We start from the raw sequence: 18,422 nt of genomic DNA, 5'->3' as shown, positions 1-18,422 counted from the left end.
TGTAATGTCTGTATTTTTCCCAGTAAGGAAAACCACAGAAGACCTGAATTTAAACTACTCGGAAAATAAAGCAGAGTTTGAAAATGAACAAAGCAACTGTGCTCATTTGAAGAGTCAGAGATCAATAAAGATGGCAGATGTTTTACTTGTCATCACAATCACATTTGATTTGTCATACTGTGTGAGAATATACATTTTTTTTAATAAACTAGTGGAATGCAGTGATGAGCCCACAGTTTGAAACATTATCAATGCAAAAGCAGAACAAATACCGAATTAAAGATACAATACAGTGTGTTTGTGAATATGAGATACTTTCATTGATTCCCAGCAACAAAAGAAACAAGGTTAGGGCTGTTACTTCACCTGCATCGCCTCGTTCCCTTCTTTAGTATTCTTCTCTGGCCACTTGTAAGGCAAAGATATAGTTTCCAGGGAGCTCTTGGTGAATAGAGGAAAAATGTAGTATTCTTCAACATACAGCCAGAATAAATCCAGAGTGTCAGGAACATAACTTAACTGTTGAATGCAGTGCAATAGAAGGGTTAGTGTGAAGTTATAGCTACATGCCACCAGTAATAGTAGGAGAACAGGTTAAAGGAGTGATTAATTAATTGACACATTTAAAAACAATTTAACCCAATAATTTACAATGAATTTATGTAATTAAATGCTATCATTAAAATGATACAGTTGTTGTTAAATTAAGCAAGTGTGGCTTCATGAATGTGTCAGGGTTTTTTTTTTGTTATTTATGAATGTGGTTTCCATTCATATTCCATGTCACACTTCATTTGTCACCTAATTTACTGTTTGTAATGAAGTCAGTGAAGGTTTTCCAGGAGTCGACTGGGTTTCACAACAGGATTACCGAAAAACTACCGTCCATATTGTCATGAAACTTGGTGATAGGGCGTTGCTTGGGCTAAGGAAGAACCCATTATATTTTGGAGCAAATCTGAAAGACGGAGCAGATACACAAAGCATTTTTCCCCTTTTGTAACATTGTAAGAAAGGGGATTTTTATTGCATGCACGTGATGTTGGAAAATTTGTAAAAACGGATTCTTCACTGGGAAAATTCACTTGAACGCCTCCTTTGCTCTTTGTTGCCACACAAATACTGGAAACAGAAATTGCCACTCGGTAGCGTCTCAGAAAGTACCTACACGAGGCAGGTACTTTTTGAGCCACAAACCGATGAAGTTGGGCGGATCTTTGGTGGATCCTCCCTCCCAAGCCACACCCATATCGGCTCAATAGAGGGAAATGTATGAATAGCCTTAGAATAGTTACCGGAATAGCTAACCTTAGTTCCAAATTCCAGCTCTGAGTGGGGCTGAGATGCTACATTGACTTTTTTAATCATTACAAACTGGCTGCACTAATGTCACAGCGTGTGAGTCACTTGTTTATTTGTGTCTTTTCTTGTTCTGTACCGACACAGAGAAGTGTTCCACTGTCCCTCTTAGCCACAGACTTTGCAAAAAGTAAAGCAACTGCCATGTCACACTGAACAATAACGTGTATTATTTGGTGTTGAGAATACGCGTCAGTGAGGTGCTGACCATCAGGAGTGTTCAGTCAGTGCTCTATCCATTATCCATTACAGCAAAATGCCCAGACGTGCACAGAATGAGAATAAAAGGGAGAGAGAAGGATATGCTAAGAAAGAAAGAAAGTAATACACACAATGATGTTCTTGTTCATTGATTTTAAATATGTTCAGGATTTGAACAAAGCTGACATTTTTTTTACTGTATGTACTGTTTGCTCCAATTACTAAAGACAGTATACTTTAAATCAAACAGTTCTCATGTGAGGAGTAAAGGTACAATATACAGTCTGAATATGAGACACTCTCTTTGATTCCCCAGCAACAAAAGAAACAATCTCGCCTACCTAATGTGTTTCCGGAGAAGTTTTCAGAAGTGAGGGCTGCTATTTCACCCGCATCGTCTCGCTCCTTTCCTTTGTGGTTTTCTCTGGCCACTTGCTGATGCATAAAAGCAATTTCCAGGAATGTAGAACAACAAACATTCTGAGTAGTTTTCCTTTTTGTTTTCACAACCAGAGAAATACATTCACTTTTGTCCAATTGCAGTAGAAAGAGTGATGGAAAAACCTACTCATGCAGGCTGGAGCTAAAATAGCAAATCTATGGCTCAAAGGCATTACAACCCCAGCTTAGTGCATACAACATGCAGCCTGGCATGGACTCTCCTCGCAGCAGATTAGCTGTATCAAACTGCTCCTCTGAGATGGGACTCTGCCAGTTTTTCAGGTTGGCTGACCTTCAATGCTGCACAAGTCCAAGATCTACTCTCTGCATAAATCAATTATTAATCATGAAGGCCTTTTTAAAAAAAAAATCAACCAGTCTCATCATGGATAATTTTTTTTGCGCTGTGTCATTGAGCAGAGCACGCTTCACTGAGTCCAATTCATCTGTGCCAGATATAGTTTACCTGAAAGAGGTTGAACCCGCTCCTGGCAGTAATATGTTGAAACACTTAACAATAACAAAAATAATTTCTGTTTCTGTTTGCCCATAAAGTCAGAATAAAATATATATTTTTTACCTCTTTCCATGAAATTATTGTGACAACATTATTTATTATTGACAGATAAAGTGTAAAACTCTATTAATCAACCTCTTCGAAACATATTACAATGAAAATGAAACCACAATTAACAGAGGATTGTGTCTGGAAACAAAATAATTCCAACGTTGTGGGTGACCGTGTACTTGCATAGATTTAGCTTGTAATGTATATCTGTAATCTATATCTATAATATCTGTTTATAACTCTGCCTATAAATTTCATTCATTCACTTAAAGCACCTAGTGACTTCTTAGAGAAACTTACAGTCACATTATAATGTATTAACAAGGATTATAACATATAGCAGCGGTTCCCAAACTTTTTTAGCTGCGCACCCTCTTCTATGTCCCAACCGGGTTGACGCACCCCCAATCCTCCACACCTTCAAAAAAACCCCAAAATGCAATAAGCTTATTTATAGTCATATTAAAGGCGGCATGTTTAATCAAGCTCAAATGACCAGAACACACATATAATTAAATAATCACGATCACAACAATACGGTCTCACATTTGAATGAATCTGAAACACTGTAAAACAGTTTCAATATAATGCAACAAAGTTATGTGCAAGCTTCCACTTTTAAAAGCAAAGAGGATGATGACAGGCTCAGGATCAGAGGCAGAAAGCAGATAAGTTGGGGAAAACGTTATAATATTTTGAGCCGCGTTGAACAAAAATTGCAGCAAGTTTAAATGAGCGTGGAGCTAAACAACCCCATCATCATAACACAGGTTGGAACAATTGAAGAACATAACTTCTTCTACGCTTCATTTTAAGATGATGTGCATTTTGAATAGCCTGCATTTATTTATTAATTAATATTACAGTTTTTGATTTTACATTTTACAAAGGAAATGTTTATTTATGCTTCTTTACTGTGGGGGAAAAAAATGTAATTGTGTAATTATCAAACCGCCATTACATTTTTCATATCTCGCACCCCCTAGCGGCAGCTCGCGCACCCCCAGGGGTGCATGCACCACACTTTGGGAATCCCTGACATATAGCAACTATAATTATAATACACAATGATCCCTGCTCGTAAAGTTATTAGCATCATAATGTGTTGTAATTATTGAGATAAATAATTATACATATTTGTGTGTGCTTATAACTATAATAATGCAGTGCTATAAGCAGATCATAACAAAATTAGCATGTTTATTGTGCATTATAGACATGGGCGTCATAGAAAGTGCTACCAATACTTCAGCATATATCTGTGTTAGCAAGCGGATACATTTGGCACATCCTCCTGATGTCTTATTATATAATCATTGCACTTAATCGCCTTTTCACTCAGTGGGATTTTCTTTATAACCTTGGTGTCTCATTTATCAAATCTCTAAGAGTGTAAGCTGTCTCATAAAGATGATGGAATTTCTTAACACCTATTTGATAGTAGGTTCTGCCATATTTTCCCCTGTACAAAGAAGACTACCTGAACCCCAGTCCCAAAGCTGAGAGTTTCTGACTATTTTGGAATTACAGCTGTCGTTGTTGAAGGTGGTGAAAGCAATGTTTTGCAGAGCCAAGGATCACAAGAACTGGACACTGATTCCAAGATGGCACCTCTTTAAACAAAAAAACAAAATCTTTCTTTCTTACTTGTTTGCTTCAAGGCTCGTCAATGAAGGCTGAGGCACACTCATGCACAATGTATGTAGCTTGAGTTGTGATGTTGTGATTTTCGTATATTTGACCCAAGGCTGACTGACTGAGTGCTGGCCAGATTTTACCGTGCAATAAGAGACAGAAGTCAAGTTCCCATCAACGAATCTCTCTGTGCATTTTGAAGATTTGCATGAGAAAAGCTTGATGGAAACACCAAAATTTGATAAAACTTTTGAAAAAGCGCATAAAAGTTTTTACACTTGCTTGAGGTGTTTTTTTGTCTTTTTAGAAAAATAGGTGATGTGCTAAACCGCAGATGCAAACACTTTATCCGAATAAGTTAAGAAGTAGCGAACATTATACTCACATGATTTCGGCTCTGCTGGTCTAAATAAACTGACATGGTAAATGATAAATGGACCTGCACTCATATCAATTTTCTAGTTGCTTTGCGACCACTCAAAGCGCCGTCAAAAGACCTCAATGCAGCTTTGTTTATTTGTTTCTAAACCAGTTGATAAAAAAAGTCCCTCATCCGTATTTTATTTAAATTTCGCTTCGACCTTAGCGACCACCGCGGCTAGTGACCTCTCCTCTATTTTAACCTCCTTGGTTTGCTTTCTTTTCATGCAGCCCACTACTTATGCATGCATTGGTATCACCTTGTCTTTGCACTGAGGTGACTGTGTTTTTTAGAAGTTTCAATATTACAAACATTGTTTGTTTTTTTTAAAATAATGGCAGTCTCTTGGGAAACGGAGGTTGGGCAGTGACAGAAAATCTGAGCCAATTGTTTTTTCCTGTTAAAGCACATAGCCAGAAGTATTCTCACACTTTAATTTTGAAAAGGTGCCAAAGGAAGTCTCTTCAAACTGTTTTAAGAGCAGTAGCCAAGGGCAGCAACACAAATTTAGTAACAGTGTTAAATTTGTTAATATTAAGTGATTATCACGGCACACTTCATGAAAATATGTGTTGTTATGACTGAGGATTCTTTAGTTATTATTGTGATGCTGTTGTCCCAGTTTAGTCTAGGCAGCATAAAACACATCGGATAATTTTAAAGAAGGATTGTTGTTACGGTCACGATTTTTTACAATGAGGACAGCCTTTAAACTGCACAAGATATTTGAAAAACTCAAATTCTCTTAGAAATACTTTGCAGAGCATGCTTTGATGAACATCTTTTATCATCTAAGACTTCTGACTGTTTTATAAGATCTCAGTCACAGACTTGAGATCTGTCTCAGACTGCAGGGATAACACCTTCTCTCTTCGTCTCTATGGCAACAGCAGTAATAATACAGTACAGGCACATCAAAGAGAATAAAGAAACACATCAGCAATGCCCAGTCTTATTAGTTGACTGTTTTTTAACACCTGCAGTGACAAAAGGAGAATTTTTGATGAGTCAAACGCACAAGATGGATTAGATGAGGCTCAGGAGGAAATCAAAAGAAAGGTGTAGCAAATGCTGTGCAGCAATGAACATGATGCATCCTCTTAAAACGTGGTTGTAAACATTCACAAAAATATATTAACACAATGCAATGTTTTCTCACTTTGCTGCCTAACTTTAAGCACATAAAGGTCCTACTTTATATTCATGTGAAATCCCTGCAGGAGGAGAGAGATTGATTGGCTTTAGTTCTTAAATCCTTGCAGCCAGAGATCATCGGCCTGCTTCACTCTGCTGACTCTGTTTAGGCGGAACAGACTTCAAGAAGTTCATGACGCAACAATGTGAATGTGAATCTGCAAGAGCAGATCCAATATTTTCCTCGGCTGACTGTATCAATATAGCAGCTAATATAATGGTCAGTTTGTGTTCAGTGAAGCTGTACATGAAGGTCCTTAGTTGGATTTCAGCTTACATTATTTATACTGACGAACACAGAGCTCACTCAGAGTTTCCAGGTGTCATTTGGATGTGAGAGAGTTGCAAAGCAAAATTTCTTCTTTTTTTTAATGCTCTCTTGCGACTTCTTCTTTTTTTTAACCCTTTTAAACTTTTAAACAACAGTGTTTTATAGGTGGCTGAAGGACAGAGTGCCTTGTATTAAACTAAAGATTGTATAGTAGGCATATCAAGCTCATTTTTAGGTATATTCTTAAACTTTTGGCTTCAACAACAACATGTTTACATGCTTTAATGTTAAAAAACCCCATTATTTTACAGTCCGTATGAAGACACTTTTGTTCACCCTCTGTCGCTTCATTTTAGCGTCTGTCCCTTTAAGCCCCCCTCCCGAAAAGTCTAGTCTGCTCTGATTGGCTTTTAAAAAAAATATGCTACACCTTCACATAGGTAATGCTCAAACTGTGTGTGTAGAGATACTGACAGATACATCGGTTGACTGATATCATCGGCCAATATTGACCTATCAAATATATAATGCAGAAAATGTAGCTTGGCCTGATTTAGAAATGGCGTTAGCTATTTTTTTTTTTTAAATCAGCAATTGAAAAACTGAACAGTAATGATGTTGATTAACTATTCATTTTATTCCTATTTATTCTTTATTTTCTCAGTTATCATTTATAGAATTGACTGACAATGAAATACATTGTATAATACACAGTAATTTATTAACATTAAATATTATTATATAAAGTTTTATGTTGGAGAAAGTAGCTCTCTGGGTACCTTTCCAGAGTGATTAAAAAAACATTCCACATTTGACTGTCGGCAAACGTATCACTTATCGATGATTTTTCGCCCTCTAAAATCAGAATCGGTCCAAAATATCCCATATCTGACAAGCTCTATTTTTCCCCTCTAAAATATTAAAGTGCTGCAGGGAAATGATATTAAATCACAGTGAAAGGAGTTTCTCTTACTGAAATGGAAATGGCTATTATGGCAGCACAGTACTACAAAAACCAATATACTGCATGAAAATCAAATATATTTCTCCTCTTTTTCCTCATCTCCCCAAGGTTGCGTGGTGACGGTGACGGGGCGGATGACGTTCGCCAGTAACAAGTCTATGGAAATTGAAGTGTTGGTAGATGCTTCCCCGTTGATGGAGAAGGGAAAGGAGAAATATCGTGCTGTCTCAGCCTTCTTCACCTTCATCTCCCTGGACAAGGACAACAGGCCTCTGCCTGTCCCTCCTCTTAAGGTTGGTACCGTCCAGAAGTCTGTCATTCTGTTGATCCTATATATCCACATCGGGCTAAATCTACTGACTAAACAACAGATTCCTCATCACATCCCTGGTTAATGTTCAGACTCTGTTATCTTTGCATTGCTGATTCAGTAGTTTGGTGTCCAGTCTCTCTGCTCTGGCTCTGATAGTCACATTCCTTCAGTCAGGGAAACCTACAAAGGCTCATTAGGTAATTTTGCATCTCAGTGTCTTCTAAGTGCATTACATTTTTTGCTGTGTCCGCACATTAGCTTTAAGCACTGAGGGCTGAATGCTAATAACTCAACAACATCCCTGGACGTCTACAGTATGTGCGGCTGAATCAGCACTTATTGTCAGGGTGTACGGTGTGCATGTTTACCTGCAGACAGGAGAGAGGGAGAAGCCTGCTGTTTGTTCTGGCTCGACAGCACGCGGTGATCCAAACCCTGTTTATATGCAAACACTGTTCGTGTGGGCCATCTGTTTAAGTCAGCACATTTAAATTATTTCCTGGCACCATTTACACACCCTGATTGTCTCTGTGATGATCCCTTTAAAACTCATCCAACTATTCTGCTAGATGATGTCAGCTTGTCAGTGAGTGGGATTCAAACAACAGAGAAGCCATTAAAATCACATTAAAAGCACCAAATAAAAGATTGAGTGAAATGCAGTTAGTTTTAATATTAACAACATTGAATTTCTGGCCAATATATACACTCATAAAAAAAAAATATTAGACCATTGTTTTCTTTAATTTCTTGTTCATTTTAATGCCTGGTACAACTAAAGGTACATTTGTGTGGACAAATATAATGATAACCAACTAAACTAAAAAATAAACTAAAATTAAACTCTTATGAGCTATTTTTGTTGTTATTATATTTGTCCAAACAAATGCACATTTAGTAGTACCAGGCATTAAAATGAACAAGACATTAGAGAAAACAAGGGTGGTCTAATTTTTTCCATGACTGTATGATACATTTTGAGATAATTTTTAGATTGTATGCCAAATGGGTAGCATATCATGAGTGTGTACTTCTTCCTGCTCCTGTTTGTAATGCTGCCGTTTTAATTCTTGTTGTTTAGGAGAATTTGTATTCTGATAGTTTTCCATTTGGTAATAATAGCATTAACTTTGATGTTTTAGTCAATGCATTCCCTAACACTGGCAAAGGCAGAGTGGACAGCTCCAGTGAAATTTGACAAGCCAGCAGCAGATCATTACTCTCTTGAGTGCACACTCTGAAACAAAATTCAGAGAGTTGCACCCGAGCTAATCATTAAACTTTAAGTATGTGCAGAAAACCGAGTAAGCCAGGAAAATGCACTCAAAGGGACCAAAGACCAAGGTGCAATATTTAAATTAAGAGGGGTAAACAAAAAAAGGGAACTTTTGCCATGTGTATGTCCAATCAGTGCTAATGGTAAATTTAGTAAACTGAAGCATTACATTCTGTGTGTTATATTGACACAAGAGAGCCGCTTTCTCCTGTTGGCCGAGCAGTGCCTACATGTACCAGGATGCATTATAGATGTATGGCGAGTTTGTTAAGCTACACAAGCTCTCTTAGCTTTTAAAGTATTAAAAAAAGCTTCCCATGCTGACATTGATTACAGTAAAATAATTCTGTTTCTGTTGGCCTCGGAGGGCAATTTGAGCAGAGGTCTCTGCTGCAGCCACAGCCACGGCTGAGCTCTGGCTGAATGCGGCTGGATATCAGCCGAAACACTGTAACATGTAGACTGTGAAAACTGGTCCATGACGACATCTGCACTTAAATATTTGAATGCCCTTTTAGCTGTTGGACACTTGAAATTTTGAAATGCTGCATTAAAGAAAATGGGAAATAGGGATGTTTTCAGCAACTGCTTTTAGAGCGAATTAACAAAGCTGCATAAATATACTTTGGTCAGTAGATGGCAGTGTAATGTATAGCTGTAGGCTAATCCGTCAATAAACAGTAGAAGAAGTAGAGATTCCGTGAGAGAGAAAAAATAGGTTGCTAATCGGACAACTTTGGTCAACCACTAGAGAAAATAGAGAGAAGTCTTCAGGAATTGGATTCAACTTGGCAACGTTTTGACCGGCAGAGCGGAAACAGCTGATCAGTTATGTGAGTTAAATGTTTGCTTCGTCAGTCGTAATTCCGTAATTCTGTCGAAAAAGACAAAAAGCTAACTCAAGCGAGCGAGAAACATTTATAAGTTTTATTGAATTTAAAAAATTTTCCATTTTCAAGCTTTTTTCATGCAAATCTTCAACATGTACATTTGTTAATGGAAACACAACTATAGTTTGCAGTACGACCGAAGCAATCAATGAGCAGCATTGCGCCTCACAGCTGCCAAAGCTGAAACAGCATCTGTAGTTCTCCCCAACACCCATCACTTTCATGTCAAATGACAGAAACAGACCCCAAAGACAGAGTATATTGAAAAAAACTGTAGGTAGTTTTCACACTATATACCCTTCAAATAGAGATAAGGTTGAAAATCAGCGACATTTCCCTTTGAGAGAAAAGCGTTGCATAACAGCTTGTCCTGCCGTGTTTCAAGTAACACAAGCGTGTAATAAGAAATGTGCAGGAAGAAATCCAAGCTTGTCCGTGTGGATGAGAGTGAAGCGTGGAAAAGGGTTGCTATATGAATGTTGTCATGCCAACATGTGCTGCATTGACCCCTCTTTCCATATACATTCACACACACTTAAAGGTGCAGCATCAGCCTTTAACACCATGACACGTCTATGTGAAAACAGTCTCTTCTCCCTCTGTCCGCGCCAGACAGAAATGTGCATCTAATGTACGTCTCCGCTCTTCTGCCTTTTCAAAAAGCGCCCGCCGGTCTCCACAATTTGCATTTCATAAAAAAACCTGCTTGTGGTTCTCTCCGTTGTCCGCCTGCCTCCCTGCATTCATTACCTGGTTTTCCGTCTTGCACAAGCTTTTGTTTTAATGGCAGTGATGATTAGTGTCCTTGTAATTTCTCTGTTCACCTCAATTTCTATGAAAAGAGAGGGCTAAAAAAATCTCCTGGTGATTTTAATAATTCATCCTTAACACTATAAATGGAAATCTAAATGGAGGCAGGGCTGCCAAGGCTCTGATGTAGCATGTCAGATAAACAAGGGCAGGAGAGAAATTTGTGCGTGTGCATAAAAATGTTGGATAGAGAGACAGTATAGACAGTCTATGTGTAAAACAAAGACAAATAAACCTGAAATGTTTGTGCGTTTGTGTGACAGTGAGCTTGGCGTGTGGAGGTGCACATGGTTGAACAGATCACTGAGCACAAATGCGTGTCTGTTTATTTATATGAGCGGGAGAAGGAGGATGAGGCTCAATCAGGGCTATTTCTGGCTTTATCACTTTTTACCGAGGGCTTAAACATGGGAGGAGATCTACTCAAAACAAAGGAGTGCCCATCCAGACTCTGTCAACGGCAGTAAACCTATTCATAGATGTCAGTCCCTCGGTGTATGAAAGACACGCGTCACATGCAGGAAATATGGTTTAACACGTCAGTCCAATTAACACCTGGAAATGGGACTGTGAGGAATGGAAATGCAACGATGACATTAATTAGCCCAGTAAGCCAGATAATGGAGAGCTGAACAAAGCACGACAAACATTTGGCCTCTCTGTCCTTCCATTTTAATTTCACCCGGGGCCACTACCACCATCTATTATTCCACTAGTACTATCAAATAGCATGTGCATGTGGTGATAGCATATTTTTTCCCCTAGCCTCATGCAGTGTAAAAAGTCCTCCACATAAAACCAAAATTTTACATTTTTTTTTTACACTTTTTTGTATGGATTACACAAACAAGATATAACATGTTAATTAGTGAGCTTTAGAGCCACTGGTGGTCTGATTTTTTTTGGCTTGCTGTTTCTAAAAGCCAAGCTAACCATGGCTGCTGGCTGTAGCTTCATATTTACTTAGCAGACATGAGAGAGACATCAGTTCTCTCATCTGACTCTTTACAGGAATTTAAAATAAGCTTATTTCCCAAAGTGCCGCACCATTCCTTTAAAGATCATGCTAAATAATCTTGTGTGATTTTCTAAAAATATATCCGCCTTCATGCCCTCCGTGCTGCCTGATCTTCCTTATTCCAAAAAATCCCATCCCTCTCCCTCATATCATATCCTGAAAATCCTCATGTGTTATTACAAAACAAACTCATCTCTCTAGGTTTTACTAATACTTGTTCAGTATGATTCTAGTGAGGAGGGTTTTTAAAAATGCCTCTGTGCACCGTAACTTTAAAACCGTAATATCGATCACCTGTAGTGTTTCCTATTATTGAACTTTAAAGATAAAAAGTGAGATTTCCATCCTTTTTTGATTATAAAGCAGGTCTTGGAGCTATATAAGACTGTGAAAGTATGCAAATACTCAATAACAGCTGGTAGCTTTTTCAAAGTTCTTAATCTTCGTTAGCCAAAGATCCCTTACAAGATAAAAAATATACATCGGGAACCCCCCTATGTGTATATATATATATATATATATATATATATATATATATATATATATATATATATTTTATATATATATATTTTATTTATATATATATATATAATATATTTTATATATATATTTTTTATTTATATATATATATATAGATATTATATATATATTCATATATATATATTCAAACTTCTAATTTTAAGTGCATTTCAGAACATGCAGTAGCATCTCAATACATTAGAATATCATAGAAAGTTTATTCATGCCATTTATTTAATTTCTTCTGATTTTAATGTTTATGGCTTACACTTAATAAAGACCTAAAATTCAGTGTCTCAAAAAATTACATATTACAAAAGACCAATTTTAAAAAGTATGTTTAATATGAAAATGTTGGCCTCTGAAAAGTATGTCCATCTATATGCACTCAATACTTGATTGGGGCTATTTGACTTGAACTCCTGGAAATGGACTTTTAAATAATATTCTAATGTATTGACATGCACATGTACACGCACACACTTCAAGAGAAAGTGTCTCACTATAAGTGCGTACATATGCAAAATAAACATGGATTCAGATTAATTTCAATTGCATTATTTCATGCAGGCTTCAACAAACTTTACAATAAAATGTCATTATTATTTATAAGAATTATTGCTTTTAAGGAGCTGTCAGAACTTATGTAAGGGTGTAATGTAACAAATATACTATATATATGTAAAAAATGCCGCTACAATGCAGCCCTAGTCATTCCCCAGATGCAGTGACGAAGCAGAAATGACAGAAGCACAGATACTGAAAACCTGGAAACACTGACCAATCAGAGCAGACCAGGCATTTCCTTAAAGAGACATGCACTGTAAGGAAGCGTTTCAGACAAAGGGTGAATATAGGTGTATTCAATAGTAGGGGTGCACCAATTGCAATTTTCTGGCCGATCACCAATCACCGTTATTTTTTCAAAAGCCTGACCTGCCGATTCCGATTTTGGCCGATATCGATTTTTTTTATAATTCACAGCTGAGGTAGTTAATAAAATATTGAACTTAAAATAAATAGCAACAATTTACAGAACAAACTAACAAAAGAACTGCAACCATAAATAAAGTGTCCTGAGTTTTTGGTTTCGTTATAGTACAATATACATACAACTAGGGATGGGCAACGATTTTCGAATAAAGTTGGGAGCACTGCTTCGCCTGTGGGGGATTATTATCGAGGTAGATAAAATGCTAGATAAGATTGGTTTGACGTAAAAGAATCGGCTGATCACCGATCCCGCAAAATTAAGGAAATCTGAGCCGATCGGTGCACCCCATTCAATAGTGTTTTTTGAACATTAAAGCATGTAAACATGTTCTAGTAGAAACCCAAAATACAGGTATGAAGCTTAAATGACCACAATATGTGCCCTTTAAAACATATTATCAAAATATTTCATAGTCAGATTGAGTCGCCTCCTCCTTTTCTTAATCGTCACTGAATATGTCATCTTTCTTAAACACAAAAACACCTCCACCCTAACCCACTAATGAAATTTTCATCACACCGTGGCAGATTTTGCTCCAGTTGTGTTCTATAAATAGCCAGATCGAAAGAACAGCCTCTGCTATTTCTGACTGCAGGTGCTTTTCCCCCTATTCTCTCTTCCTCGCTCTCTCTTGAGTGAGCCTGCTGTGTTTACTATTTTTAGATTTTCCTGTTTTAGCTCAGCAGGGGGTTAGGGACTCTGTGTGTGCGAGGGGTGGTAGATGGGCTGTCACCATTTTAGCACACAGTGGGTAACGCTAAAGTGGGGAAAGAGGACAGCATGAACAGGAGGGAGGATGTCAGGGGGGATGCTTTGCCTCTCTACAGCAGTACCCTTGAAGAGCAAATTGAAATAATATATTATGTGCACACTGGGCCAGCAGAGAAATAATGCCTGAAGCACCTTTGACCGACGTATGTCATTGTTGTATTTCTGAGGATTTTATTGGGGAAACAGTCGTCCGAAGGTTAGACAAAGTGGCTTGTTTTCAGAAGGTCAGCACTTTGATTCCCCAGCCAGTGGCCAGTGCAGACTGCAGACCAGCTGGTGGAAGGATGTGCTGATGCAAAGCTCGCCTGTGTGTTCTGTGTGAATGATTTTTGCTCCAAACTGCAGAGACATTAAGGTTAACATACAGTCATGGAAAAAAATATTAGACCACCCTTGTTTTATTCAATTTCTTGTTCATTTTAATACCTGGTACAACTTAAGGTACATTTATTTGGACAAATATAATGATAACAAAAATAGCTCATAAGAGTTCAATTAAGAGCTGATATCTAGCCATTTTCCATTGTTTTCTTAATAATAACCAACATCATTATCAAGAAAACCATGAGCTATTTTTGTTGTTAATATTATATTTGTCCAAACAAATGTACTTTTAGTTGTATCAGGTATTAAAATGAACAAGAAATTGAAGAAAACAATGGGTGGTCTAATATTTTTTTCCATGACTGTACATACAGTTAAATTAATTTGTGGTGAACATACGGAGTTAGCTAATTTATATATGTATTGATTTCTCTTTATTCCTCTCCCTTATTGTTCCATGTTTCATCATATCTCTCCTTCCTGTCTCCTTCATTTCCATCTCCATCACTTCTTCTCCCTCGATTCATCTTTCCCACCCCCCCCACCCCTTGCTTTCCTTCCATCCCTACTTTATACCCTCTTTTCTTTCAACTTTCCCTCCTTCCTTCTCCTCCACCTCCCCTCCTCACTGGCTCAGACTCAGCTGGCCTCCCGTGACACGAAAACAAGCACGGTTGTCATGGCAACCTCCTGTAGTCCACATGAAGTGATGCATGTTTATTTTTAGATGCCTCCCATTCAAGACAATCAGCAACGGGTTAACGGGTACACTTGTGCCAGAGTTACAGATATTTCTGACTCTGTGGTAATCCAAGGCACGACACACACAGAACTAACCAACGTTCGCTCTCAGCGCGCCTCGCTCCATGAATCTGTAGGATGCTTAATTATGAATGCGAGGCATTTTTGATTATATCTTATTCATAAATATGCAAAGATATCTATAACGTTCTATGTGCAGAAACAAAGCTAGATTACAGCCAGGTCTCAGTCGATTTTAGTCAATGCTTGTGAAGAAACGCAACATCGTATAATCCATTTTTCTATCATTAATACACATTCATAGTGCAAATACTATCATGCATGTCTTTAAAAGGCATTTCAAAGGGCATTTTTGTTTTTTGAGCTGGAAATCTCCACTTCCGCAGCACTGACATACACCACACTTTTCACTTTCTTTCCTATCTTTGTTCTGAAGGTTTTTGCAGAGGGGTTTGTTCATATATAATTCATAGCCTGATTCTACAAATCAGGCTATTGATTACAAGCACTGCAACTTAAGAAAACACATGCAAATACACAAAACACTAGCAAATTGAGGAAAAAAATCTTTTATCTTTTCAATCATTTATTTGATAACACAAGCGCAGCATAAAAAGCACAACAGAGGTGTTTCCAGAGGACACTTAAAAGTGATGCACATGTCTTGACACGCTTGTGATATTATCACGTTATATCAAGATAATGATAATTTCAATGTTATAACAACCGATAGCATGCTAACGTTAGCCGGCGATCGATAGCATGCTAGCATTATCAGGCTAGCAAGACCAAGACCAACTCGGTGCCGTTGAGAGAGAACTAAAACGTGTATTCATTTATTTGATTTTTTGAACTGCAATGTGATTGATACGGGCTAACGCTATAAATCACGTTAAAACATGAAAATATTATCACATTATAACGTGAAATTATCATAATCTATAAATAAAGTGATATTATCAAATGCGTGTCCAGACACGTGCATCACTTTTAAGTGTCCTCTGGAAACACTTCTGTTGTGTTGTGGTCTATTTGCAGCACTTTTTCTTTTTGTGTTGTGTTGTGATCTTTACAGTGTGTTTTCTAAAATGCTGCACTTGTGTTGTCAAATTGATGAAGATGTTTTCTCAATTTGCTTTTGTTTTGTGTATTTGCATGTGTTTTCTTAAGTTGCAGCGATGTGAGGTCTCAGGGTCACCGTACATTCCAGACAACTTATACAAACTAATTGGCTTACTGTAAGTTATCAACTGGAGAGGTTTCCTTGTGATATTTCCCCATAAAACTTACCGCAGTGACTTAATTTGGCTCTCAGTGGTGGCAGAGCAGCAGCATGTTCCTTAATTAAAGGTCTGCCTATATAACACATTGTTTAATACAAGTAGAGTACTTCTGAATTTCTGCAGGATTTTTTCTCATTTGAAACCTTTCAACAAAAGCTATAACTCACTGTCTGTTGTAATTTAGCCTTGCAAATGATTCATTCCGTAAATGACTGCCAAACATTTCTCAAAACATGCAAAAGCAATGTATCCATTGTTAAATGGAGTCTCATCCATCTGTACCTTCTCTCTGCGCTGTCACTGCACCACAATATATTATAGCTGACACCAACAAACCCTCCTCAAAAAAGTCCTCATATCATACGGTATAGGACCTTAGTTTATATTTACCATTGTCCACAAATTTGGAATCAGTTTAAGTTTCAGACATTTTTGTGTAATTTAAGATAAGTCAGACAAACTCACTAAGCCCAACAATATATCATTTTGTGCCAGTAAAGTGATATTGTTAAGTAAATTTTGGAATATAGTGGAGCGGCCCACTTGGAATTACCACACATGACGCAGAGCTTCGACTGGTGTTACTTTAGTTCTCTCCTCTTTTCACCTTCTGACACGATGACACCGTGAGAACTATAAAAATGGACAGAAATACAAATGCCATAGTACCAGATTTCAGTAAATAATACATAGAAATCATGTTCACATTTTAAAGTAAACAAACATATTTTTAGTAAACTTGAATGAATGAATTTTACATGAAATTACCATTTTTAACTGCTATGAATTACAGCTCTTATTCAAATAAAATTAATGACAGTTTCTCTTTGTTTTAAATAAAATAAACCACAATTTTTACAATGAATGCACCGTCTCCTCCAACCTCCTTCTGCTTCCAAGGGCGCTAAGTCTGAGCTCAGTCTGCTAGCAGCCCGTCTTCCTCTCACACACACCTCGCAGTAACGGTCCTTACACGAGAAACACAATGACACAAAAACACGGAGCGAACCACAATAAGATAACCATTTACAAGTTTTAATACAGGATACGACATGTAAATAGTTCGTTTGCATGTTTTACCAACTCTGTAGCATCGTTAGCGGGTTTCTTTTGCCGCGACGGGAGCAGGAAGTCTAGCGTCTTCGATAACAGGAAGTAACAAAATAAGAGTGGTGCTCTTCAAAATAAAAGCACAAAACAATAGAGTGGCATAAATTATAGACAAAATTAACTGCCATTTACATATAGTGCAAGATAGTTCATCAATTTCCTTGCTGTTGTTTCTTAAGCAAGGTGATTTAGGTAGCTTTTATCTACTGCTTTGGATTTATGAGATAGGTGTATATTGACATAAAAAAAACAAACAGAATATATTAATTCACAAATAAGAATGATTGCTATTTTCATTATGTTATCACTTTCTAACACTGCTGTTGCTGTGATGAAGCCCCAAATCATTGAATACTTTGAGATGATTGCTTTCCAGGCTGAACTAAAGATAGACAGCATAGATTATTTGAAGAGATTTGTTGTCTGCGAAATGAAACACCTTTCAGTCTAAAATCATCATTTCTGTTCGAGTGCATTTCTCTCTCTCTCAGACTTACATAAACTCTGAGGTTAGTATCCAGACTCGTGCTGGCCCAGATGGCTCTTACTTTTCTTGAGCGACTTGCTTACAGCTTAGTGCTACTTTTGAGACAGTGCCGTTTGGCAGTGCCACCGATGCCCCGTGCCCACTCTTACAACAGCTTGTGCCAACACAAAGGAACCCCTCTGGCATTTTGCTGGCATTGTCCAAGCAGTCCCTTTTACAAGCCTTGTCCCCGCTCCAAGTTTACACAATTTGTCACACTCCATTCAACTGTTCATCTAATGGCCAACCAGCACGCCAGGTGAAACAGCTGTTTTTCTTGGCTATTTGACCTACTGAGCCACGGCTTCGAGGTCGGACTCTGTCTTGGTTCCCAGCAGATTACATTCAAATTAGGACTGGGCGATATATCGCTATAGAAAATATATCAATATATTTTTAAATGTGATATGGAATGAGACCATATTGCATATATCGATATAGTTAAATGTTTTTCTTCCTTTCTATATAAATGCTGCCGGGTTTGTCATATTTAGTTATTGTGTAATATTCGTTATTCTTTTCTTATATAAATATATTTATTTTAGAAAATGATATTATATTTTATTTCATAGGCTATTTTTATTGAAAATATTTTTTATTTAAATGTGCACTTTATGGAGCTTTGATTTTAAAACATTTCACAACTCCTTTTGTTATACAGTATTTATGTTCACTTAAATAAACTGTTTCAATAAAACTACTTGTGACATGTCACATTTGGCTTTGACTTAACACTTGCTCTCACTTTGCGATAAAAAATATCGGGACATAG

At 37.3% G+C, this 18,422-nt stretch overlaps 1 protein-coding gene across 2 annotated transcripts in view; it reads left to right on the top strand.

Annotated features, from left to right (window-relative positions):
* The window catches only part of acot7 (acyl-CoA thioesterase 7), an 81,362-nt gene that overhangs the window by 52,596 nt on the left and 10,344 nt on the right, over window positions 1-18,422 (top strand). For both annotated transcript variants that reach the window (XM_059333654.1, XM_059333655.1), the window contains exon 8: window positions 7,163-7,347. In XM_059333654.1, the coding sequence (XP_059189637.1) occupies window positions 7,163-7,347 (185 nt within the window). The remainder of the gene's footprint in view (window positions 1-7,162; window positions 7,348-18,422) is intronic.

Source organism: Centropristis striata, chromosome 5 (genome assembly GCF_030273125.1).
Source record: "Centropristis striata isolate RG_2023a ecotype Rhode Island chromosome 5, C.striata_1.0, whole genome shotgun sequence".
NCBI lineage: Eukaryota > Metazoa > Chordata > Actinopteri > Perciformes > Serranidae > Centropristis > Centropristis striata.
This window is presented reverse-complemented; position numbering and strand designations above follow the sequence as displayed.